Consider the following 27,456-nt stretch of genomic DNA (forward strand, 5'->3'; position numbering starts at 1 on the left):
ATATAATACAGCCAAAAAACATCACCTTCAAGTATGTATTGTTTGAAAAAAGACAAAAGAAGAATGCTGGTAAAAGATACAGAGGGGAAAAGAAATGTAAAAGTTGAAGTCGAGAAGGCCCAGGTGCAAACAATAACGTTGACAGTGGTCAAATTCCATTCATAATGCCAGGTCAGTGTTACACTGCTGTGATTTACATGAACCATTATTCGCATTATTAGCAACACCTGCTACTACTGTCAAAGTCAGCCCGTCAGTCTTTTCCTCAAAAATGAATATGTCCATTCCAGACTTACTTTATGTAGAACGTGATGGCAGGTACGCTCTTCAAATGCAATGAACTGGTAGCCTCTTTGAGGAGGACTTTACACACACGTGGCATAAACATTTACATTTAGTTTCAGAATAGAATAGGAACCAGGTGCCAAGTGTTTTTTCCCCGCTGTCTCAGATAAACGATAGAATCCAGAAACATGTGTTTGTGGTAACGCACTGCGCCGGGGTTCTCACGAGTATTTTCTATCGGAAATGGACCAAAAAATTTAAGCATTAAGTTAAAAGTGGACTATTTCCCAGCCACATAATTGGAAAACCACCTGGAAATTCTTTATTTTGCTACAAAAATTCAATATTATGGAAAGAATTCCAAAGCTGGTGCATTTGTCAAGTCACCACAGCTGGGATAGGCTCCAGCATGACTGCCCACCTTCCTTACATACACGTGGAGCTAAAATTCTGGCATTTTTTTGTAAGTGATTCATTTCTGTTGGACATCTAGTTAGTTTTGAGTTTGGGTATGCGCTTCTTTCAAATGCTGTTCCAAATAGCATTGTGCAGATGATAGCGTGCGGCTAATGTGCCGTGCAACAAGTGTTTACGCTGTAGCGCTGTTGTAATTTTGCAGGATGTTTGACGGCTCACCGTACAGTAGCGTCTCCCCATCGGAGCACTGACACAGACGCAGTGTGGGAGAGGAATGTGTGCGTGCATCTGCGTGTGTATTCTAGTGTATCTGCAAGCACGCTTGTGAAGGTGACGTCTCCCCAAGGGAGGATGGAGCAGAAAGGAGTATTTGTTAGCAGATTGCTGACATGTACTGTCAGAGCGTGCGACCATCTATGTGATGGATGCAGGAATCTTTAAGTCAGGCCAGTAAAATATTCCCTCCTTGATATTTAAGCTCGTTCAAAATGAGATAAGGCCCACTGGAACTATTTTAAAGAAATTCTCAAATATTTGGAAGCCTTCTCCACTGCTCATGTATTGTGGGAGTTTTTGTGGACAAATCTTAGCCTGGCCGAGGATCTGAGCGGCGGTGAACAGCGGGGTCAGCGCGGATCACAAGACGCCCCCCCGCCCCCCCGCTGCAGCGGTCCACAGGAGGCAATACAGAAAGATGGTTTATAAACAGCAATGGGGGGCGAGGAACCTAAATGCAGAACACGTTGAGGACTGGTTATACACACTCATAAATATTTAGCAAATAAATGGCTCTTCCTCTCTTCCCTGCTGCTCTTCGCATCACAGACCCGTGCGTCCAGGAGACGATTATTTATTTGCGCAAAGCATCTGGAAAATAGTAAAAAGACATCAGGAAGCAAGTTTATTATACCCATGAATCAATTGATTAGGAAAGAAAAACAGTACCTTTTAATCTGAGTGGATGAACATGGCTGCATTTCCTTGGTGGACGGTCACAAAATGAATGGCTTAGTTGTTATTTTTTAACAAAGGGATGTTGCCATCTCTGTTTGAGTGTTCTGAACACCTTTTTCCATCGCAGTGCCTTATTTGGGCAGGATAAATCTGCCTGGGGGAGTCCTCACATACCTCACATAGCTGACGCTGTGTTAACAAACTGAAACAAGAACAGCACCTCTGCTGGCTGCAACCAAGCAGTGCACCCATATAGCCTCAGTCACCACTCAACGCTGTTCACACATGACTTGAAAGTTGTGTGCGAAATAGGGGCACCAAAATGCTATAACTTAGGGGACGGTTATTATTGGTATTATATTTTCATTTGAAAAAAAATTAACTTTTTGTTGATCGCAATCCTCCAAAAATAGACAAAACTAAATCTAATAGAGTACGAGCACACAATATTTTAATAGCAAATGTGCAGGGGTGGATGGGCCACTTTGATAGTTTACTTTGTGTAAATCATGCCTTGTATGAACTATGAACTGTATTGGTATGAACTTTCATTCATTCATTCATTCAGGGTTGCGAGGGGTGCTGGAGCCTATCCCAGCTGTCTTCGGGCGAGAGGCGGGGTACACCCTGGACTGGTCGCTGGCCAATCACAGGGCACATATAGACAAACAACCATTCACACTCACATTCATACCTATGGACAATTTGGAGTGGCCAATTAACCTAGCATGTTTTTGGAATGTGGGAGGAAACCGGAGTACCCGGAGAAAACCCACGCATGCACGGGGAGAACATGCAAACTCCACACAGAGATGCCCGAGGGTGGGATTGAAATCAGGTCTCCTAGCTGTGACGTCTGCGCGCTAACCACTCGACCGCCGTGCAACCTGGGTATGAACTTTTTCTCCTTAATTACACTTTTTCCCTTTCTCGTGTATATCAACATTTGTATTTTCTTTTTCTCGTAATGTCATGACAATATGCCCGATAATATTTTAACTTTTTCCTTACCAAATGTTTCTATTTAATTGTATTATTAGAATGTGCTGAGAACCATCCATCCATTTCCTATGCCGCTTGTCCTCAATGGGGTCGTGGGAGTATGCTGGAGTCTATCCCAGCTGAATTTGCGTGACTTTTTGGAAGACCCACGTCGCAGTCAGCAGATGACGGAGTGCGTGGGAGGAAAAGAAGGCGTCACTAGCCATCCTCACTTGGCTGTAGTTGCATTAAGGCAGTGAAAGACTGATTACTGAGAGTGACAGCAGCTGTACTCTTTAACTTTGTGTCTTTTTGTATGTCACTGTGACACTTGTAGTAAAACTGGTGACGGAATACTGCATGAGTGCAAGAGAATACCTTAAAGGATGAACGTCATTTCCTGGTCACTCTCTCTGTTTGTGTGTGCGGAACACCTGCAGTTTGAATGGTGTTTTGAGTGTGTGTATGTGTGTATGTTTCAGTGTAAGGGTCGCTGCAAAGGTTCCCCATGTCACCACACACATCAACACACACACACATTTTCGGCTGTGTGTGTGTGTGTGTGTGTGTGTGTGCTTCCTTGACCTCAGCACACCAAAACCATTACACAGATGCGTCTGTTGATACAAACTTCAACACAACAAGCAGCTGTTTTGTTTCCAGCTTGGCATTTGCGCAGATGTGTCCGGCAAACACACACACGCACACACACAAGTGTCCGACCACCTTGTGAAGTTTGAAGAAGAACACGTGTCAGGCCCATGTACTTGTACTTCTATCACTTTAATGATAAAAGTATTTTTTGTGGTAAGTAAACATTTTTTTGGATTGTGTTGATTTTTTTATGTGACAATTAACATGTGACAATATATATTCTTCAATTTTATCCTATTTCAGACCTGCTGACTTGTAAGTATGTTGACATTTCAAGTTTTGTATTGTAGTGTAGTATTGTATTATTGTATTGTGCAGGCATGGATGGGCCTGGCATGAGCTTCTCACAGTATTCTGACCATTTCATAGTATTATAATTACACAGAAAAAAAAGCCAAGTTAATTTTTCCCTCTCCACAACCACTCCGTCCAGATCCTCCTAGCGGATCCCGATGCCAGTTGAGAGACATAGTCCCTCCAATGTGTCCATCCATCCATTTTCTATGGCGCTTATCCTCACCAGGGTCACAGGTACGCTGGAGCTTATCCCAGTCAGATTTGAGAAAATATATCTTATGCATCATACACTCATGATCATTTTCTCAATGTCCCTTTATTGGTGGAGGTAAATAAACAGAAGATATCTTTCCCCTATAGGACCACGCAAGCTGCTAACATGTGAGGCCGCTGCCCTGCGCGACCTCAACGACCTCGGCATCCGACAGGACAGCTCGTCGGGGCCATTGAGGTGAGCGATGAGGCAAGGAAGTGAAAGAAATAAGTAGCTTATGTTTTTTTTTTTGGTCTTCATTTGTCTGGGATCAAAGCTGGCTCCTGCCAAAAGAGCTTTCTCTCTCAGAGGAGGATTATCCTGAAAGAAGCGCTGCTTGGGCCTCGCTGTCTCCCACTAAAATGAGAAGGAGGAGGAGGAGGAGGCTACATTGCAGCACACAGGTGGGCCGTTTACATGCCTTTAGGAGCTTCATTTGGAAAGTATTTATCATGCACTAAGTTCGGGGAAGCACTCGTGCAGCCCATCCTCGCCCCCCTTCTGCTGTCTGTCAGATAAATAAGCCAGCAGGTAGCAGATGAAACTGGAAAGCCGACACCTGATCCACTTTGAGACTTGTCCAACTTTTAATAAGAGATTTAGCCAAATCTATACGCCAACGCTGAGGGTAAGGGAAAGCCGTCAAAAAGATCAGCATTAACCTTCTCCAGTCTTTATTTACTGCATGTCACCGCTGTCTTCACGCCCACAATAGGGTCACCGTGTTTGAATATCAAACTAAAATAAGACACTTGCAGCTGTCTGACCCACCTGGCAGCACCCTCGCTGCACAGGTGGCTCTGCCATCAACACCCAAACATGCTGTACACTATGTGCAACTATGCAATGACCCCCTGTGTGTGTGTGTGTATGTGTGTGTGTGTGTGTGGCACGAGGCATTGTGACATTTAAATGGTCTGTGCAGTATATCCTCTACAGCTCGACCTTCCCAATGTACAATTGCACGTTGCTTCTGACCACTAATATTCCGGGAAAACTACACCACTGACTCATGCACTCAAGTGCCTTTCAAAATTATAATGTTCTATCCAATACTGAATTACCCATATTCCTTGATGAGTCACTTGTTGCTAGGCGGACTTCATCAGGCTCCAGCATAGCTGAAGAAAATGACCCCGCGCACAAAATGTGTGGTGAATTGACATTGACCGCGATAAGTGAATTTCCACAAAGTAGGATTCAATATTAAATAAATGAAACATAGAAAACCTGTTTTTGACAACCCAGTTGTCACTTTTACACTTCTATTATTCTCTGTTTACATCACATTGCGCAAGCTACAGGATCACTATGGGGACATAAGAAATGGCCGCCGCTACCATGGGGAGTGGAGAAGAAGGAGAAGAAGACGGAAACATACCACTTCCACACAGAATGAGAGGAAAACCTATGTACCTGTGTGTCGTTATTTTAATGTTTTAATTTAGTCAAAGTTTCCGATCTATTGAAATTGAATTTACTTTTGTGTGTGTATGTGTTTGTGTGTGTGGGTGTGTGTGTGGGTGTGGGTGGGTGGGTGCTTGCAGAAGTTTTACAGGGGCACGGGGCATAAAAAGGTTGGAAACCCCTGTTTTAAGCAAACACCCCCCCCCCCCCACACACACACACACACCCACACACACATACAAAAAGTATATAAGCTGTAACATATGTTAGCACATGTCGTCGGAACAGGTCAACACACATTTTTTTGGGGGGGTGACAAGTGTCGAGGCTGACATGTTCCGAACCGTTTCACTTTGGTACACAAACAACACGCTACTGTCATCACTCCATCCTTCAAATACCACAGGGGCCCCCCTTAAGGACCCCTAATGAGGCTCCCCTTTTCCAGCTTCCACTGGTCCCAAAGGAAAGAGGTAAGCTTAGCGTTGGGAAGTAGCCATACAACCAGGAGATATAGACTAAAGTTAGCTCTACGTAAAATGCTTATGGGAATGCACCTTCACGACAACCGCCCCCCCCCCAGTATTGTTATACTTTTACTGACAGCACAGCATTCACTCCCTGATTGTCTTTTACAGCTGGGAGTCAATCTCACACCCTGTGAAGCTGCCGGCCTGTGTCAGTGTGTGTTAACGGGACTTTTCTGGCAGGTTATCGCTCTCACAGCTGCTCACTCTTGTTCTGCGGCTGTAATTTAAGATACTCTGTGTCGTAATGGCTTTAACGGGGTGCCTCCGCCAGATGTGCCTGACGTGCCCCCACCCCTCTCCACTGTTCGCCAACCAAATGATTCCGTCATCATTGACGAAAACAAAAACAAAAAAAAAACAACATATATTTACATTTTGCTACGTCACATGTTTACCCAAAAGAACCAGAAGTAAAGTAATCCAAAAATAAAAATTAACCTCAAGATAATCATCCCTCATTGAAAATCAAAACACCATTTTACACCCCCCAAATGATAGCTAGCTCGCTAAGCAAACTAGCTCACAATAACTGACGACTAGCTAAGACAAATATACAGGAAAATTGGATTTACATCATTTGTTGCGGAAAAATGGAATTCAGTTAGCGTCCAACCTTCCGGAACAAACTAATGATGCTAGCCAAGGATCCACTGTACATAAATTGATCAATCTAATAAAGTTTCAATTAATTTACATTTTATCATATATGTTTAACCAAAAAGAAAAATTAAAATTTTAATTAAAAAATGTAAAAATTCAACACTAAAGCTAGACAGGCTACCTCACTAGCTAAACAAACAAGCTTGCACTAATAGCTAACAAGCTAGCTAAGCTGGATAGCTAGATCCACTCACAAAACAGATAAGCAAACAAACCTCCATAAGCTAAGAATCTAAGATCGTAGCGGACTAAGTGATATGGCATACGTATATGATATGGCATATATGATATGGCGTATATGATATGACATATATACAGCCTTCTTGGTTGAGTTTTGAAGATCAGTGTGGCCAGTGATTGTTTTTGGCTAACATTGTCATCTTGAAGGGAGTACGGAAAGTAGGCATTGTGAGAACACATCCTGAGGGGCGACATAAGAGGGACAGCAGACTGTCGCTGCCTCCGGGGGAGAGGCATGAAAGGGAGAGGGGGGTCTGGATGCAGAGGTGAGAGAGATGGGGGTCTCTGCTGTCTGGGTGGTGGGACCACAGGGGAGGATGGGACAGGAAATAAAGACTGTGCGCCTAAAGGCGGCAAGACTTGCTTGAGAAGGTCAATAAAGTGTAGTATTTAGGTTAAGAAAGCTTTGACGCACAGACGAATGCATGGCCTTGCTGCCTAGATGAAATGTAAATAATGTAGTGCCTCCAGAGGAGGGTCTTTTTGGGAAAGCTCACAATTGACGTCTCTTTTTTTTTTTATCCAATGGAATGCAATTTAACCAAATCTAATTTAAGAAGAGCACTGGAAGATTTGAGCGTGTTTTGTTGGGGTTACGTTGCATCTTGTTATGTCTGTCTCTGTTTGGGGATGTGCTGATGGAGCAGGAAGACAAGCGGTCACCTCGGTAGCGGCCCCGTTTAAGGGCCATCCATCCTCTCCTGTCATTCATCGGGGGATATTTGAGAAGAAAAGAATGAATGGCATGGAGGGGCCGCACAGAGAGAGAGAAAGCTTTGAAGAATTTCTCTCATTTGTATCACGGCGGTGGGCTGTCAGCAAAGAAGGGGGGGGGGGCACAGAAACATTGTGGATCATCATGAAAGACGCAATTTCATCTCATCCTGAGGAGGAAACGATAAATTAGCTCCTTTTAAACATTAGTCTGCTCGTGGAGACCCCTTGCAGCGTCAGGCGAATGAAGGGTTCCTAACTAGGACTCATTTAAATACGTAAATACTAAACACTCAATTTTATTTTTTTGTTTTTTTTTTACCCCTTTTTGCAAGATATAATCATGTTCATGCCACTGTCTTGTTTTCCCCTGTTATTATTGTCATTGTAATAGTATTATTGTTATTATCATTATTGTTATAATCTTTATCATTATTACCATCATTATAATCATCATTAATATTACCATTTTCATCATTATAGTTAATTTTTTTATTATTATTTAATTTTACAGACTTCATTGCTTCTTGTAGAGTGCTGTATGATTCCATCTGTTATTTTCTGAAATCCGCAGTATTTTTGCTTTTATTGTCAATTTATTAGCCCACTTTTTTGTCACATTTACATATCATTTCCTGGATTGCATGTGTCTAATCTTGTGCAGTAAAAAACAAGAACTTGAGACTGTGTCTGAACAGGTGACCAACCCAAACATCAGTATCTTCTTGTTAAACCCTACCTTAGGTTTTTAGATGTGTTTATTAGTTGTGTGTGTGTCTAGTCTTGTGCATTAAAAAGCAAGGTTTTATCAATGACCAGTCTTCACTTGCTTTGCCTAATCATGGTTGTTTGTTTGCATTGTATTTTATTGTATTGTATTGTAATGACTGATATAGTCCATCATAACGGGGAAAAAGTACAGGAAACAACCAAAAAATGCCAAGAAGCCCCCATTTTCCTTGTTTGCTAACCAGCTGTTCTTGTTGAAAATAAGATCCCCTAACATTACCCTCCTAACCCTAAAATGCTACATAGTTGTGGCGGATGCGCGTTTCGCCCACTGTCAGACCATGTGAACATACTTCAGTTGGAACGTAACAGCAGTGAACTTCTTGTGCGATTTCCTGCTAAATTCTCGTGAGAAATTTAGCAGGATTCAGAGAAAACTCGATTTGATTTTTTGAGGTCTAGGTTGCACAAATCAACTTTGACGTCAGCATTTAACCGAGGAGCTGGTGGGAAAGAATGGAAACGGGGTCAGTGGGATTCATCCCCGTGAGACGGCGATTGTCTGGATGAAGCATGGTGACAATCCATCAAGAATCCACTGCCATGTTTCAGTCTGCGCCGATGAATGCAAACTGACACGTCCCGTCCCAAGAAACATACCATTAGCACAAAAACATGGCCTTTGCTTCCATAATGAGCAAATCAGTTTTGACAGTGCAATCTAAGATAGAATGTACACATTAAGGGCCACATTCAGTGCACTTTGGGGAGAGAAAACCGCGTTATGATTTAAAGACGTGGAGCGCTCACAGCTGTAAGTCGGCGCAACATCTGCGAAAACACATTTTTTTCCTTTGGTCGGTATGTAATGCAAACTGACAAAACGCTATCTACTACCACAAAACATGCTGGAGTACATGTGAGAAACTGATCGTCGGAATGAATTTTCTGTTATTCTGCTTGTGGCCGCTCTGTTGTTGTGAAGAGACGCTAATTCAATTTCCAACCAGGAAAGGAAGACGTTTCCTTGGCGCAAAAACCACCAGGATGATCCCCTGCTGGGTGAACTGCGTCTTTAATAAGATGTCTTCCTTGGACGGCTACAAGATGATGATTTACCTTCCATGTTGAGAGTTCTAAAAGCCGGGGGGTCTCCGGATGTACGCCCTGAGGAACCTCGCTCCCAAATCTATTAAGTAAGGCTACAACATAAACAATCATAAGTCTGTAGGGATGCACTGGAGTCTGTTTCATCTTGCTTCATTGACTTTGGTACTGGGAGTCAGCCATATCTCCTCAGTGAGGTAAGAAAATCACACCCAAGACAGACAACTGGAAGCTGTTATATAAGATTTATTTGAACGGCTTTAAGAAAGCGATGTGATGACTGTGCCATTGAATTAAACATGGCAGACAACCACCCTTCCTGGGGATAGACGCCAGGGTCTTTACTTTGATTGGTCATCATCACGGTGATTGCAATCTGGCAAAAGTCCGAGGGAAAGGTTGCAGGGCTGGTACATTGAATTTGGTCAGGTTCCAGGTTGTTTTGTCAATTATCTTTCAGATAGAAAGCTTTTCCTTTCCTGTCCTGTCAAATATTATTAGTGTGGAGTGTGGCTGAGTGCAACCAAAACAGAGAAAATAAGGCAGATGTTTTACTTCTGGAGTCAAATTCATTAACACAGAAGGAGGACAAGGTCGGTCGTTTTGGATTAGTTGAGGTTCCAGAATGACAATTTCTCTGCCTCAGAGGGGCTTGGAGCAACATGCGACCGGAATGCAATCAAATTTATCAGATGCAACAAAAATACAATACAATTTTCATCAACAACTGATTGGTTACTTCCTTTGGATGATGTTGTCTGCTTCTTCACTTGCTTACATGAATACTTTATTTGGAACTATCATAAGTTGTTATATTTCAGCTACCTTTACCGTTACCTTTGCTAATATCCCCCACAGTTTCATGCTTGGGACTTTAGGGGGGCATTTATTAATATCAACTTCCATATCGCTTATGTCAGGGGTCTCAAACTCAATTTACTTGGGGGCCACTGGAGCTCGGGTCTGGGTGAGACTGGGCCGCATCAGGTTTTCAAAAAAAAACCCCAAAAAACTGCATTTATTAAAAACGAAAAATTTTAAAAAACTTCGCTTTGGTTCCATTTTTCTACAATAAAAGCTCTGATAAAACATTCCACTGTTCTCAAATATCTTACTTTTTATTTTTCTACACAAAATAAGATGAAAAATAAATAAACAAATCAAGAATAAAGAAAATCAATCAATCAGTAATAAATAAATATAATATTAATAATAAAACGGCAAATAATACAAACTTAAGAAACCACATATAGTTGGTGGGTAGACAAATTATTTTTTTCAGATTAAAATGAACAAAGCATTATTAGAGCCCTGTAGACATGACAAAACACGACTATAGTCACATTTATACTCTTTTTATTTACAACATATTGCGCAACTACAGGGTCTTGAGACACATGCTAACTCGCAAACTAGGAAGCTAGCGACCTAAACGGTAGCCTTCAAGTTATTTTCTTTAAAATTAAATAGCCAAAAACTTACCACTTCCACATGGATAGGGAGGTTAACTATTAACAGTTATTTAACCTTTAACATGAACATTAATCAAACGTAATAATTTTTTCTGGGTACATGATACCATACAGCATCCATATCAAACTTAAACATTAAACTTTCATATCAAGGCGGGGGCCTCAAACTAGTGTCCTGCGGGCCACATTTGGCCCGCGGGCCGCATGTTTGAGACCCCTGGCTTATGTCATGTCACAAAATAAAAAGCCAAGGAAAAAGCAAAACAAGCAAATGAGTAAATTCCAAGACATGTAATATGATGTCACAACTCCCGAGTTATGTTGAACATTTTCACAATAATTTGTACTAAATTGTATGACATTCAATGAGTTTCCACTGTAGAAACCCAATCAAGTTGAACCACCCACGTGTTTTTCTAGATAAAAAGGGCAAATCTCACCTACCATAATGTACAACCTTCACCTTAATAACGTGGGACTATCACATTACTGCCGGCACGCAAACCCAATCCCTCGTGTCGTCGTCTGTTGTGGCGCCTGAGGCCAAGCAGTGAGACGGATCTCCTCTGGTCCTCTGGCAGGCAGGTAGTACTGGCCTGCGTCCTCTCAGCCTTTTGTCTTAGAGTCTTGACTTTTAACGTGATTTTCTGGATGAAGACAATGGTATGTCTTCCTTGGGAGTGTTGGCCGTCGTATTATCGATACACAATATCTGTTTTGCATTACCTTGCCTCCCAAGGTTTGCCCCTACGACTCACTCGGCATGCACTCAGCTCCAGTAATCAGATCCACATTTTGTGCTGCAGTGGAGGGGATTCCAGACTACATGGCTCAGGTCATACTGTAAAGCCAAGTAGGACAGCCCTTCTGTGCTGGTAGCAGACAGCATGCGACTTTCTGTGTAACGTTCGAGCGTGAAGTTAGATTGGTAAACAACAACACAAAAGCGTGCTGTCCGTTCAGTCCTGTCCCAAACAACTTCTTAAAAACAAGATCTTCCTCGTCTCAAATATCTGCAGATTTCCTGTGGATCATTAAATAGATGAGCTCCGAACAACGCGCAGATCTCCTTAATGTCTAACAGGTGGAGCGCTTATCAGCGTCAAACAGAAACAACCACACTACTACTGCATCATATAGTCCATATGTACGGTATGCATGGATCGACTATTAGCACTGGACATATCACATGTCCACATGTCAATAATACAAAAAGGCCAGCTCGATTTTGAGGAAAACGTGAAGCCGCTTTTCATAGCTACAGTATGTTGTGGCCACACTGACGTGATCCAGATGTGGCCTTAAAACACAACATCATCTTAGGTAAAACCATCCTCACCCACAAATCATCACAAGTTATTCAATTATTAGCTATACTCTGAGGATGGCTGTCAGTCAAAGAGATCTGCACGATGCGCAATATACATCGCGTGCAACTCCAGAGAGACGTTAAAATGCCAAAGAAAGAAATGAATCAGCTAATACACGAGTGCATACCATGGCCGTCGTCATGAATCACTGATTTGTCAACCATAGATTGATTCCCAGCGTTTGGGCTGAAAATGTGCATGAACGCTCAAACCTTAGTACAATGATAACTTGGTTAACGTTCGATTTGTGTTTTTTTTCAGTTAATGTTGGATATGTTTGCATTCGCCCATTCCTCCAACCTCGGACCATTTTAGCGTGTTTGTATCAGAGTTTTACCGCTTATCCTCACAAGGGTTGCAGGGGGTGCTGTCTTCGGGCGAGAGGCGGGGTACAACCTGGTTTGGTAGCCAGCCAATCACAAGGCACATATAGACAAACAACCATTCACACTCACATTCATACCTATGGACAATTTGGAGTCGCCAATTAACCTAGCATGTTTTTGGAATGTGGGAGGAAACCGGAGTACCCGGAGAAAACCCATGCATGCACGAGGAGAACATGCAAACTCCACACAGAAATGGCCGAGGGTGGAATTGAACCCTGGTCTCCTAGCTGTGAGGTCTGCACGCTAACCACACGACCACCGTACAGCCCGTAGCAAACACATGCCCTGCACAAAAGAGAAAGGTGATGGATCGTACCAAGAATATTATGGCCTCAAGAGAAGACCAGCATCATTTCAGAAGTAGTATGTAAATGTGACGGGTGGTTCCGTCACCTACTCAGGTTCCCATGTAACCGCCTATCACCTTAGAGGGGGCATTGAAGGTGACACTCTGTGTTTGTACCAGTCTCATTTGAACGTCCATATTTTGTTCATTAATGGTTTTTACCCTAACTTTCTATGGATTGGAAGTGCATGGATTGTATGGATGGTAATAGTTCAGGATTTGGAAATACAGTAAACCTCGGATATATCGGACTCGGATATATCGGAAATTTGCTCACAACGGACAGATAAAAAATAACCGATTTTTCTGTAATGCATTTCCAATAAAAATTCATTGCATATATCGGATTTTTTATAACGGATTTCGCCTATTTCGGACAAAATCTCCAGTCAATGCTTTTCCATTAAATTTCCCTCGCATATATCGGATGGCCGCATCCTGGCGCTCGGATTCGCCGAATCGTGACAGGCCGCTTACGACGTCATTTGCAGCGTTTGCAGCGTTGCCTGCGCGTCCAGGTACATTGGAAACATAGTCAAGGAAGTGCCTTTTTATAACGGATAAAATCCGATTTACGCATATACCGGATATAAATCCGATATATGCGTAAAACGGACATTTTCCGGTATACGCATATAACGGATTTCGCTTCTATCGGACAAAACCAGTGGGAACAATTGAATCCGATATATCCAAGGTTTACTGTACTCATTTTTAAGTGTGGATGCTGGATTCTTAGCATCAGGGTGCCCACCATCCTTGTTATTAATACTGGATCCTCAGCATTGGCACTAGATATTAGCACTGCAAGAAAGAAACCTTGCCAGGTAGAAGGTCTTGCATGCAGCAAATAGCTGTGAGGTGAAAGACATGAAAGCGTTGAAGCCGTGTGGCGGACGTGAGGGACCGCACTCTTTGATGCTTTTGTGCTTATTTTTCCTGCATAGCTTTTTTTTTTCAAGCTGGGGGGGCGGTGGTGGTTTTCTGAAAACAGGGTGTTTACCAGGCACAAAGAGAAGCAACTCAGCCGAGAGGACTTTGTATTCTTTTGCTTCACTTTGCTGCATTTAATCCCTCTCCACCGCCGACATGGCGGCCCATGAAGGTCCCTTGTGAGCTGCCGGCTTTGGGATCATTGCGCTGACCGCAGCAAAGAGAAAACAGCCCACATTTGTAGACGCCTTTCTTTAAACAAGCTTTAAACAGTGGGACAGAGGACGTGCATTCTCCTCAGTCAAACCAAAAAAAAAAAACCTGTGATCATGTCTAATTTTGAGGAGGTTGACATCATCCTCTGAGCTGCCCGATACGAGCCTCCAGCGCTGAGTGAGATTGTGAAGATTTCCTTTTATTGTCGCTCTTGTGATGATACAAGCTGTTAGGGATTTATAAATCATCACACGCGCCAAGCTTTTTTTTTTTCCCTCTGGACTCGCCTTTGCGTCATGGGAATTGATGTTGCGAATGGCGTTCTCTTTTCTCCAGATGTTTTTTAACATCGAGATCTCTTCAATACAATAATCAAATTATTTCAGAAAAGGAAGAAAATTGCAATCTTAATCTCCCCCAATAGGCCTCTCACTTCCACTTTGCCAGATCCATTTAGAAGCAGACAATCAATCAGAGAATCCAAAGAAAGACAAAGTCCAGAGAGGAACTTTATGACAAGTTTTCCAAACTTGTTTTGGTTGTCTTTATTGTGCTGGCACAGAGGCGGACTTCAAGGAGGCAACATGCCGAGGGCCTCAAGGACCATTTGGTCTGCAGGACTGACATGGGCTGTAGAAAATCCCACCGAACAATCCAACTTTTTCAACAAATATACAACATTCGCAGATTTATTTTCCACTGATCTGAACCATCTGGTGGACTTCTGAGACGTTGGAAGTCCTCCATCCAGATCATCCTCCAAGACACCCACCAAGTCCATGCCCACCGACAAACAAAGATGTTCAAATGCAACGTTAAAGGTACATAGGTCGGTCTCCTGAACGGGCTACCAAGACTGTGACGTAGCATAGTTCCCTTATATTGTGGTTCACACCCAAATAATAATACTACAGTTTTTGGATCATTTTGTAGAATATGTTGCAAACCGGCTGTACGGTGGTCGAGTGGTTAGCCTGCAGACCTCACAGCTAGGAGACCCGAGTTCAATCCCATCCTCGGCCATCTCTGTGTGGAGTTTGCATGTTCTCCCCGTGCATGCGTGGGTTTTCTCCGGGTACTCCGGTTTCCTCCCACATTCCAAAAACATGCTAGGTTAATTGGCCACTCCAAATTGTCCATAGGTATGAATGTGAGTGTGAATGGTTGTTTGTCTATATGTGCCCTGTGATTGGCTGGCGACCAATCCAGGGTGTACCCCACCTCTGGGATAGGCTCCAGCACCCCCTGCGACCCTCGTGAGGAAAAAGCGGTAGAAAATGAATGAATGAATGAATGTTGCAAACCGGCTGTACGGCAGTCTAGTGGTTAGCACGCAGGCCTCACAGCTAGGAGACCCGAGTTCAATCCCATCCTCGGCCATCTCTGTGTGGAGTTTGCATGTTCTCCATGTGCATGCGTGGGTTTTCTCCGGTTTCCTCCCACATTCCAAAAACATGCTAGGTTAATTGTTGACTACAAATTGTCCATAGGTATGAATGTGAGTGTGAATGGTTGTTTGTCTATATGTGACCTGTGATTGGCTGGCCACCAGTCGAGCGTGTACCCCGCCTGTCACCCGAAGACAGCTGGGATAGGCTCCAGCAACCCCTGCGACCCTCGTGAGGATAAGCGATAGAAAACGAATGAATGAATGAATTCTTTAAAAAGAGTGTCAGAGTGAAAATAAAGTGTAGCTCTTCAGGAAGGCATCAATTAAAACTTTTATTTAGAAGGTGGCAGCAAAACAGAGCATGATTAATTTTTTTATGAAGTTATGACATTTTTCTTGTGTTTATACAACTTTATTCTCGTGAAAGTACAACTTTTCTTCTCGTAAATGTACGACTTTATTCTTGTAAATATTCTCGTAAACTTAATATTCTTGTAAACTTTGTCGAAATCTGGATTTTTTTTCCCCCTCCAATGTGGCCCCAATACTCGATGGTGAAATGATGCATGGTGGGAGGTCATGTGCTCCAATGTTGCACTCCATCATGTTGCCTGGTGATGTTTTCAGTCCAATTGGCTCCGATCATCCTTGCATTGAGGTGTAAAAAAAAAGTCCCTCAGTGCTTGTCCTCATGTTGGCCCAAAAAAAAAAAAAAAAACTGGCCGGATGTTTAAAGCAAAATGTCAGTAAACGTTAATCAAATTTTTTGGCAGAATTTCCTGAAAGGTGAAAACCGCAGGCGGCACCTGATGGGATCCGCTCAGTCACATGATTCTTCTTGAAACCTTTTTAATGAGTCTTCTCCCACATGACAAAGCGATTCTTGGCTTCTTCTCCATTATTACATTTCCTCTTCCTGTGTTTGCCTGCAGTGGAATTCTACTGAAGGAGTCGGGCCTTCAAGCCCTCACCGAGGCCAGTGAATGGGACGAGGAAGGACTTGAGGTTTGCTTTTCAACTTGCTCTCTTTTGTTGCATCTGCGAGTCAAAATGCCTCTTCATTAAGCAGAAATGACTGGCAAGCTCTTGACCTGACTGCTGTTCACTGTATTGCTGTTCTTCTGACTGTACGCACTCACACACATAGCACTTAGCGTGCACTCATTAGCCACAATATTAGGTACACTCGCACAATCGTAATGATGAAATCTTCATTTTTGGTATGCAGTTAACACTGTTGATTTACTGCATCGCATCATGCTGAGTGCTGTTTCTAATATTTTGACCCTCTCACATGACTGACCTGTTAGTGGCACCTGACAATCACTACTGCCCCCTGCTGGGCACCGCCTGTCTGCAAGCCAGGCCGACTCATGCTCTATGAGGAAGAGTCGTAATCAACCACGCACATGCTGGTAATTGCAACCATGAGCTACACCTGGACAGTTTAGTTTCATTTGCACAAAAATATGAAGTCATAAAGGCATGAATGAGTGTTTATGACTGCGGTTTGCGTCCGTGTAAAACTACAGGCAGGTGTTCCTAATGCTTTGCCGTTTATACACAACAGCCACATCACTTCGGAAAAGAAAAGTAAATAAACATTAAACATGAAATAGAAAAATTCTGATTTAAATGAAAAATAAATGTATTTAAAATCATTTTCTGGTTATGTGTTATATCTATATTACATAGATACAATATTTATTATGAATCACATCAGCAAGAAGAAGGCTGCTGGTGGATTTAGTTGAAAAAACAGAGCTTATCCCACCAAGGCAACATCCATACAAGAGGAAGTGCAGGAGGGGGGGAGGCCATGTTGGCAAACTAACATGGAAAGTGGTCTGAAACCCGATTTGCTTGTTTTAAACATGTTTCTGACCCAAGAGCTGTGATCCTGCGGGCGAGAGGGGAGAGTATCGCTGCCTTGGCACATTCCCCCCTTTGCTTTAATTGATTTACTTGTTCCGAGCCACTGCGGGGTGAGGGGGGGGGGGTGTGTGTGTTGGAGTTAGACCCTTGTAGAGGTCGCACAAACACTACTCACACAGAGGAAGCGTGAACCTGCAGGAGGTGCAGTTTAAAGCCAAGCGAGTCTGTTTACGCCACAGTTGAAAAAAAGACGTCAGAGAGTTAGCATTGGAGCGCTCTTCATCTGAGCATGTAAACACTGTAGCGCACGTACACGACGATGAGAAAGCGACAGCATGCAGTGGTACACACCAAGTGAAAATAATGCAGAGCGATGGAGAGATCGGACTTTGTTTTACTCTTTTGAACGCATATTGTTTCAAGAAGCTAAATGTTCAACTAACCAGAACTACTTTAGAAAACCGACCACAACTTGGCTCACGGGACAAAGTGGTTTGGAAAGTCATTGTTGATGCCCTTTGTATTGACATGTGGACTCCTATACAGCAGCTACACATGATAATCCACGTAGAAAGACATCTAGAGCTTCCAGAATCTGCACCTATTCCAGCTGTATTTCCTCGGATTTCCAAAACGGCTTGTTTTAAATTATTCTACCAAAGGCCCACCTCCAGGCACATCCACTCTGCTGTGACATTTATAGGTCAGAAAGTGGAAAAAGCACAATAAGTCCCCCTTAAAGAAAGTATTGTTGGGTAAATACATTTTTCAGACGTGCTATGATTTTTTAAATATGAAATAAAATGAACACTAAAGTGAACGCTTGTGAAACATCCTCCAAAGTATGCTGACATTCATGTTTAGAGCCACCTAACGCTTCAATGACCTAGAAAAACATAACATCTTTCAAAACTAGCCGTGCCCCCCCCCCCCTACTAAAAACATCCTGATGGACAGAAATCCACAATGTTTTCAAACATTTTGAAGAGGCCTGCTTGGGGCGCCGGGTCCCATTGTATCACTGGCAATGCAACCTGCATGGAAATTGGATTCCTGACGCACGGAATGTGTTCATACGGGGTGGGGGGGTGGGGGACGAGAGGACTAAAAGGATAAAACAAGGCTGAGAGCCTCTTCAAAGCAACACATTTACCGAAGAAGCCAGCGTCATTTAGCACCCTGATTAGTGTGGGAAGACGCACAGACTGGGAGGGGGGGCAGAGGGGTTATACTTGTCTGAATACAGATTCATGTCACCTCCACAGAGCCCTCCATGAGACGAGACGATGACACATGATGACGCCTTGATCTCCCGTTTTCCACTTGTCTGCTTCACAACGCTGCTTCTTCTTCTTCTTGTTTTTGCTCGCACCTCGTTTCAAGCCGGCAGCCAAAGTCATCCCCTTGAAATAGGCTAATTGTGTTCAGTTGACCTCTTTGGATGCAGCGGCCCTTACAAGTTAATCAGCCAGCAAAGCCTCTTAGTGACAGCCAGGCTTTAATTGCATACCATCAATCTGGATGGCAGCAAATCTTCACATTCCAGCTGCTTGGGAATGACCGGCCGTTCGCTTTTTATCTCTTCGACCAATACACCCGACATGAGATCGTCTTTTACATTGGAGTACTTTCTAAGTCATATGCAAAATGGACTTTTTGATGAGGTGTCACGGTGGTTTAGTGGTGGCACGTCGGCCACGCAGTCAATATCTACAGTAAGTTTGTATCTCCGTTTGGGCATCTCCAGTACTCTGGTTTGCTTCCACATTCTGACTGAGTGTGAATGCTTGGTTGTCTCTATGTGTCCTGCAATTAGCTGACCACCGGTCCAATGTGTACCTGGAGCCAATTTTTTTGGAAATAGTCTTAGCTTGCTGCTACAATTGTAAAAATATGAGTCAAAGTAAATGCCTCCCCTCCAGAGTGACTCCTGAACACACCCACACTCTAAAAAGTCATTCAGAGTATCTGTTGACACCACTTGATTTAATACATAAATGCAATGTAAAAAAATGTCATTGATTTAAACTTGCTAAAGTTGCTAACTTTATTTTTTAAGTTATGTTCAAATAATAATGTTGGCTATTACATGAACTTAATTAGCATGTCATATACACTCAAATTGTATTGTTGGTAAGCTTAAAACAAAATTCAAGTTGCCATGACTTAATAAAATTAGCTTGGTAACTTAATATATATATATGTGTGTGTATTAAGTTACTGCTACTTAAAAAGCTGTGTACATTGTTGTTATAATTAAGTAGACAACAAATTAAACTACTTTGAATAAAATGATTAAGTCAGTTAACTTAACATATTTCTTTGAGTTACAAACTTAAAAACTTGTCCCTATGACTTAAAATGAGCTTTGAGCGAAGAGGAAAAGCTAATTTGTGCAATGCAATATTGTTTGTTGGTTCAAAGCAATTATACAAATTAAGTTGTCATAACTAAGAAAGACTAATGGAAATTGTTGCGTTGATTTTTTTTTGTTGAGGCTAAACATTTATTTTTTTGAGTGGCAGACGCCTCACCGCACTCACCCTGAACTGGGTCCCCAAAGCTCAGCTTTTTTTTTTTGACTGAAAGACTTGACCCCGAATTCTTTGTAAAAAAAAATAAAAATAAAAAAAATTGTAAAAAAAAAAAAAAAAAAACTCCAAAAATCAATTTTCAACATTTTATTTAAGGAAAAAAGCCACAACCAGAGTCACATGCCGGCATCGCTTCGGTCGAGTCACTTTCTGCAAGAGGAGCCCACACTGCTGGGCACGCTGCCTTTTAGGGAGGGTGTCGGCGTCTTCTCGCTCTTACGGTTTGAGGGAGATAAGCAGTAGTGTGTGAGTGTTGGTGCTAGGATGTGTAGCTCATCACCCGATGTCAGCTATCTGGCCCTTATTCTGAATCCTTAGCTGCTTCCAGGAACTCCCATAGTCAGAAGGAATCCTTACTGTTTCTGGAAGGTTCCTGGACAGGAAATCGCCTTTCTAGTAAACAACCTGGTACTGTTTACTACATTCTGATGTTTTTCTCTGTTCATATGATTGTATAGTGGAGTCAAATGACACAGAAATGATTAATATAGCAATGATGAACATATAAATGCTGAATATTGCAAGGATAAATATAGAAATGACTCAGGAGTCGATACAACCAGACTTATTCCAACAACATTTTACCATCCACCCAAAAAAAACCCACAAAGCTTGTTTGTAAATACAGTATATATCATGGCGGCGGTTAGCTATCTCCTGACCAGAGACCGAAGATCCAAGGCTTGAAAAGGATGAGGACCGCTGCCCAAGAATAAATCCCAGTCGCTGCATACGGACAAAACTCCAAAGCGCATACAAAAATAAACGTTTTTCCCCCCACAGTTGTTGATGTTCTGACACAACAGCAGGGTGCTTTCGGCGCTCCCAACGACGCGGTACCTTGGTTCTAGCTGTTAAAACCCTCTTGCGGTTCTACTGCTTGTGTTCGGGGCCCCTCAGCAAACGCAAAACCATCGGGGGCCTTTTGTGTGCACCAAAACGTTGAAGGCAAAACAAACTGAGCAGCGTGACAATAACAAAAGCGGAATGCGTCCGGGTGGTGCGGATTCATTTTTTTTACCCGACGGTCAAGCTCATCTGCCTGCTCCATGCTGGGCCCATGGCACTCTATCCCGGGAAGTGAGGTGAAGACACTAACCTTTCTTCCACAAAGCAATAACTTCCCACCATGACATCAAACCAACATTACTTCAGTGTTCCTCGCCTCTCGCTGTGAGAATGTCAGACCGACTCTTTTCATGTGAGGGTTGGGGGGAATCCTATCTGATTTACTTTGGGTACGGCGCCTGTTTGTACGGGGCCATGTTTCATTTAAATATCAAAGCCTGCGAGGGGGTGGCCAGACACTTTAAATGCAATATTTCGGACTTCCCTCAAGGAATGTGACTGCTGACAAAAGAGAGCTGATCAGCTGAGACAATATGGCTTCTGTGGTGGTAATCTATCCAACCTCTTCACCGCTAACAAGAGCCCAGACCCATTTGCATCTCACTGCGCGCCTCTCCCCATGGTTTAAAATGACACTTGAATGAATCGCTCACATTTTTCACCCATTAAGGAAAGCGTCGTGGCACACAAGCCCGGTCTGGTGTGGTGTTTGTATTTACCACGCCGTTAGCACAACGACAAAGCTCACACATCTGCGCCCGAGACAAAAGAATGGCGCCGGAAGCTTTTTCTTTTTTCCTCTCATGCACCGGGACCACAATCAGCTCACTGGCAACAACTAGAAATTCCAACAAGGATGGAGTGCCTTCAACAAATAGAACAATCGTGAGCACTGCAGTATTTTTTTCCCATGCAAAAATTGAATGCAAATTCATGTTCCTCAAATGCTGGGAAGACACGCAATCTATTGTTTCCAAAAAACACTCCAGATCGTTCAAGTATAGAGAAGTCTGATCTGTCATGGCTTACGTCAGCGAATCTTAACTGGTGGGTTCTGGGACCATTCTGGGTGGGTCTCAGGCAAATGGTGAAAAATGACAATCGTCCATTTATGACTTATTTTTCTTGAAAAAAAACTGAGCAATATTTTAGTCATCTTTCACAACACTTTGAACACAACCCCTCAGGGGCGCGACAAACGTCTGCCATTGTTGTTTGGTGACACATGCCCCTTTTCCATTTCACGGTACTCACTCCACTCACCATGGCTCAACCTGCTACTGATGTTTTTTCCATTAGAAAACACTATTAGGTACTTTTTCTCCAATCCAATCCACTTTATTTATATACTGTAGCACATTTTACAAACTGTTTCCAAAGTACTGCACAGACTAGTAAAAAATTTAATAAAAAATAATAACTTTTCCTGCAACACTGTTGGAAAAGTGTAAGGTCATGGGTAATTAAAGGTGAAAAGAAGATAAGGAAATGCTTAAAGTACGTGTAGTTAACCTACCTACCTGCTTCCATTATGCAAGCAGATGACTCAGTGAGATAAGTTCTAACAAATGGCCAATTATCCAAAGGCACAGTGTTCTCCAGATAAAGAATAACCATCCAACGTTTTATCTCCACTGAGTTGTTTTTCCTTAAAATCAAGATAAGAAGACTGTATACCTGCATCTTATTGTTTTCTTTGGCTTGTTTCGAAACCGCTGCTGTCCTCTAAGCTCTCCCTTTGCATGAACAAAGCAGTCTTACATCATTCTTTTTACTGAAAACGGGGAGTGAAGAGAATAAATCCAAACATTTATTACCCTTGCACATAATAGTCTGATTGTCCTGGAAGACATAGGCTTACACATGTTTTTCTCCCTTGTGTTTAATTTTGTCCAGCATTGTGCTTCAAAGCTTTTTTTTATCAGTGATTTTCTATTTAGATCTTGACCTAGAATATCACTGGAGAAAAGTTATTTGATAAAAGTCCCTTTAGGTATAAATACACGTTGTAAAAGTGAAAAGAAATTTCCTGTTGGAAATATATATCGTTTTTGAAAGCCTGAATAGATAAATGGACGAAACCCAAGTGAATTACATCAGCAGAGTTGTAACTGCAGTGACTCTTGCGTCACCAACTGAATGCAGTTCGACCTCCTGCCCAAGGGTAGCGCTGTTTTCAATCTTGTGACACCATAAGCCGGAAGCGAGCGAACAAGGTCAAACATGGCGGCCCCCAGTGTACTGAAGTCTGTGTGGAGCTCATTTACGGCGTTAAACTACAACATTAACGGGAAATTAAGTGTTCTACAAAGGCTAACGATACCGCAGTTATCATCTTCAGTGACCCAGAGGAGAGGAATACGCCAAGGTGAGACAGTTTAACGGAGGGATGTTAAATATAAACGGTGAGCTAGTGCTAGATAGCGAATAGCGCATACACATTGCTAGCCTATACAGGTACAACAACATGGATGTTTATCCGTCTGAATATTAATATACTACAACATTAAACATGTTTTTATATGTTCTTCATTGTGCACTTCTACAGTCGTGGAAAAACGGGAGGGAAAGACGGTAACTGTAAGTACAGACGTGCAATAACTATAAGTGATGTCTAAGAAGTAAATCTCCATGGCAGTACTTTTGTTTTGCATGCACATTATTTTCTTTATGAAACAATATAACATCTTTTTTATCCAGAAAAAAAGTTCATGTTCATTCATATACTAGTCCTGTGGCATTATTGGTGGGAAATCATAGCTAACATCGATGCTTATGAAGATGTTTGGGGACAACTGGCAAATGAGCGAGTCCTGCTAATTAGGATATGGATGAATTAATGTCATAATCTCTGCCAGATTGAAGGGAAAATCCTGGATCTTCCAGCTGCACCGCAACCCCCAAACCCTGCAGCAAAGTGTCCTATTTATAGATGGAACCTGCAGAATAAATACAGCTACACGGTAAATAAATATACATTACTCACTTACCTCTCACCATGTAGAGCACGTGTCGACCGCGGGCCGAAGCACTGCAGGTATTCTTTCCAACAAGTTTCTTCAGCAGGTGATTTGACGAGCTCCTTCCCTCAAACCAAATGAGGGGTAATCGTTAAAATCACCTGTTTTAGTGACCGGCTGCAAAGAAAACATGTAGTGTCTCGGCCCTCCATGGCATGAGTTTGACACCCCTGATGTAGAGTAACAATGCTATCTACTGTACGGTGTTGTAACTACAAGCCACTCAGACAGTTTAAATTTTCATTTAAGTGTAGTTTGTGTCCACCTGCAGGTAAGAAGCGGTGGAGCAAATTTGGATTGACCAAATTTGGATCACGATTCTGCTATCACCACATCAGTACTATCAGGAGCACCAGACAATAGAGCAAAGTACACTACATTCTGTATTCTACACTTTCTAGGATGTGCTCCTGCTCAGCCAGTTCATCAGGTCAGACGGAGGGATGCTGCCCAAAAGAATCACTGGCTTGTGTCCGCAGGAGCATCGCAAGATCGCAGAATGTGTGAAGATGGCTCACAGAGCAGGTTTGTTCGCATTTCATTACTGTGAAAAGTTTGCCGTGATACAAGTAAACAAAATGACTTTTTGTTGTGATCTAAGGTCTGCTTCCTGACCACAGGCCCAAACTTCCAGAGGGTCACGTCCCAAAACCTAAGCCACAACTCAACAGGTGATGTTTATTTTTATACACTATGCGTCCCACCATTACCTAAACTAAAAGCTTGTTCTGTGTGGTATGTTTCTCCTGCACAGATACCTGACCCGCTGGTCCATTAATTCTGTCAAGCCCATCTATAAACGCGGACTAAAGTGGTGCAAGAATCGCATGTCTGTTGGAAGCCCACTGCTCCAAAACAATGTGCGCTACAGTCCCAAGCCCCTTTACATAAAACACTGAGGGACACGAAACCTGCACTAGCAAAATAAGTCTTTGACTAGTGATATTTTTGTCATTGACATGCGACACCAACCCAGACTACATCAATATTGTTTATTGCCAAAAAAAACCCTTAGAGTGAACTAATTGTGATACTGTATAAGGGAGAAAAGTCATATAATTAAGATTTTTTTCTGCAAACTGAATGTCACTAACAATAAACTCCTCACTCACAATAAACTCCATTTTAAAGCATGAAGGGTAGGTCCAAGTTCTTGGTTCCGTATCCGATGTAGACGCATCCGTGCAGCGGTGTCATGGGCACGTGGTAGAAGGTCAGGCCCAACCACAGCAGGCTGCGAATCACACACACTTTGTTGGCACCTTCAAACTGAAGACTCCATGATCCTATACACAAACACACAAAGGTGATCACAGTGCCCAATCATGATTCACATGGCACTATTTCTTGTTACCTTTTGGAATGTCCTCACTCAGTGGATCCAGGAAGTCCAAGGCGGGGTTCAAATCGGCCATCTCCAGAAGGGTCTTCTTCTTCAGGTGCTTAGGTTGAGTAAAGTGTAGAAAGTGTTCCAACTTCCCCGCTTGAAAGTAAGAAAGACCTGTAGGGCAAATCAGTCATTTACAAACAACCATCCATGGCAGAGCATTTAAAAAAAAAAGCGTGAGTCACCGCCAAAGCTGCGATTAATCTGGACCACCCCGTGCGTAGTGTTGATGAAGGCGCCCCGCGGTACCACTGATGCTTCCTCGTTGATGAGGTGAACTGTCACAGCGAGCCTGGTTTCCTCTGTCACTTTCTTCTGAAAACACCAAAAGAAACCACAGGGCTATAAAAGCCTGACCTGAAGGGAGAGCTCATCACAAATGCCCTCACGACACCCCTGACTCACCGTTGACTCCTCGGCTGAAGTGTCAAATTTGTCTCCTTGCTTTTGCTCGTACACAAAAGACGGGTCACCTTCGAATCGGCCCTTGGCAGTTTTGGAAACGTCCTCAATCATTTCAGTCGTGGTGGAGGGGATCAGGAACCAGTCGATGCAGTTGAAGCTGGAGGCCCCCCCACACCATAATACAGGATAAATATAGCATCAGTAAAGTTCATCTGAGTTGCATTGAAAGGCAGGGGTGGGCCGATCCATCTAAATATCGATAACCAACGGTAATACCATATTGGTATCAATACAAGCACTTTCCTGTTCACATCAGTTTATTTTCACGATTGTCTTTTTTCTTGTTATTAAAGACTAAATCATTCAAGTAAAATGCACCAGTATCGGCAATATTGACCTGACCCTGGATTTACTTGGTATTGGATCGACACCTAAATTTGCAGTATCGCTCAGGCCCACTGATTACCTGTAGAAATGCTGCGTGTCCTTCAGCTCATCATCCCTTCTCCCTTGAGCGATAAAGTAATGCTCTTTTAATCCGAGTATTTTGCCCCAAAACAACACCCGGTTGAATTTGTAGTTCTTCCTCAAAATAATCAGTGAAGTTTGCAGAGCTGCCCTTTGTTCCGAGTTCAAAATGCACCCGCTCCCGGCTACCAGCTCCAGGAAGTAGGATAACGAATTCGCGTCCATTCGTCACTTGCAGCTGTCAATTCGCTTGCTAGCTAATACACAGCACCTTCAGGCACAAATTCTTATCATTTAGCTCGTCTTTTGCGTCTCTCTCGTCGGGTTTCGACTCGTTTCGAACTCACTGAGCATCACTCACAGCGAACTTTGTGGTTGCTATGACAGCGCTTAAACAAAGCATCTGATTGGTGTATGAGTCGTCTGCCTTGACGTCACGAGCCAGCGCGTGAAAATAAAAAATGGCGGCCATACATTTTTCGGTTATAACATATCAAATACATTGTTGTGACACACTGTACGGTCAACAGTAAACACTGTCATGTGTCCAAAATTTGACATTTGAATATATATTGATGAGGTTATAGGTTTTAAATGAAATGAACACTCAGGAGCCCACCCTTCAGGCCATGCTCACAACATGCTAGCAAGCTAGAGGTAAACAACAGGCAGGTCCGTTTAAAATACATTTCCAATACATTTTTTCGTGTGTTTCTTCTTTTTTTTGTTGTTGTTGCTGCTTTTTTCCCGATACTACCGAATGATACACCCAACACTGATGTGACCAACAACCAGACGGTGCTCTACTGGGCCACGTGACGCCAGGTAATCCCAGCTCCTCTGAAGATTTCTTTGGCACTTCTTAAATCGGTTTGAATATTTACATTTTAACATATAATTTCATTATCAAATTATCAGTGTATTAGTGTCTTTAAGCACCACACACTTTCATTGTGTGCAGGCCCACAATGAAAGTGCAGAGCAATGGAGTCATTTGCTTGCTGTTAGCATGCTAGCTATTAACATTGATAACATATTAACCATTTTTGGCATTCTCCAAAATGAAAATATGTGACAGTAGGCAATAGGTGTACAACACTCAATAATTAATTTGATTACAAATAAGAGCTGTAACGTCTAGTTTATGTGTGTTAATAAGCTGTTGTCTGAGTGCCCTAAAAGAGTAGTAGTAGTAGTAGTCATGTGCGGATGGTAGTGAGACATCAATACTTCCGGTATCGGCTCTTCATGCTCTAAAATGTATTCTCAAATACAAATATCGATACTTTTGATTTGAAGTAACGTTTGGTAACATAGTAGTTGTGAATGTACCTGTGTACATGTCAGCTTTACAGTTGCCATGTACACAATCATAGTGAAGGTAGTGACAGCCATCAAGTGGGGTTCTGCCGTGTCTATTAAAGTGGAGACCACTACTTCTATTGTTTAAGCAGCTTTCTCTCAAGAACAAATGCATTTTCCTCGCCCTTTTATGAATTTGAAATGTCCGCCTA

General features: G+C 42.6%; 2 protein-coding genes across 3 annotated transcripts; one reads left to right on the forward strand and one right to left on the reverse strand.

The window, feature by feature from the left end:
• The first annotated feature begins 22,843 nt into the window (after positions 1 to 22,843).
• Positions 22,844 to 24,830, forward strand: mrps18a (mitochondrial ribosomal protein S18A). Its single transcript, XM_058057414.1, has 6 exons — positions 22,844 to 23,030; positions 23,211 to 23,242; positions 23,521 to 23,625; positions 24,084 to 24,207; positions 24,284 to 24,353; positions 24,437 to 24,830. Exons 1-6 carry the CDS (start codon positions 22,886 to 22,888, stop codon positions 24,579 to 24,581), a joined length of 621 nt encoding a protein of 206 aa, XP_057913397.1. The 5' UTR covers positions 22,844 to 22,885; the 3' UTR covers positions 24,582 to 24,830.
• Positions 24,645 to 26,545, reverse strand: rsph9 (radial spoke head component 9). Of its 2 annotated transcripts, none has more exons than XM_058057411.1 (5): positions 25,941 to 26,541; positions 25,475 to 25,631; positions 25,255 to 25,384; positions 25,037 to 25,183; positions 24,645 to 24,968 (listed from the first exon to the last, which is right to left on the reverse strand). In XM_058057411.1, the coding sequence occupies exons 1-5, from the start codon at positions 26,165 to 26,167 to the stop codon at positions 24,808 to 24,810; spliced, it is 822 nt and encodes a 273-aa protein (XP_057913394.1). In that variant the 5' UTR covers positions 26,168 to 26,541; the 3' UTR covers positions 24,645 to 24,807. The 2 variants fall into 2 exon arrangements, with proteins under 2 accessions (XP_057913394.1, XP_057913396.1); XM_058057413.1 differs by having other exon boundaries at positions 24,756 to 24,916; positions 25,941 to 26,545.
• Between the last annotated feature and the right edge of the window lie 911 nt (positions 26,546 to 27,456).

Source organism: Doryrhamphus excisus, chromosome 19 (assembly GCF_030265055.1).
Source record: "Doryrhamphus excisus isolate RoL2022-K1 chromosome 19, RoL_Dexc_1.0, whole genome shotgun sequence".
Lineage (NCBI taxonomy): Eukaryota > Metazoa > Chordata > Actinopteri > Syngnathiformes > Syngnathidae > Doryrhamphus > Doryrhamphus excisus.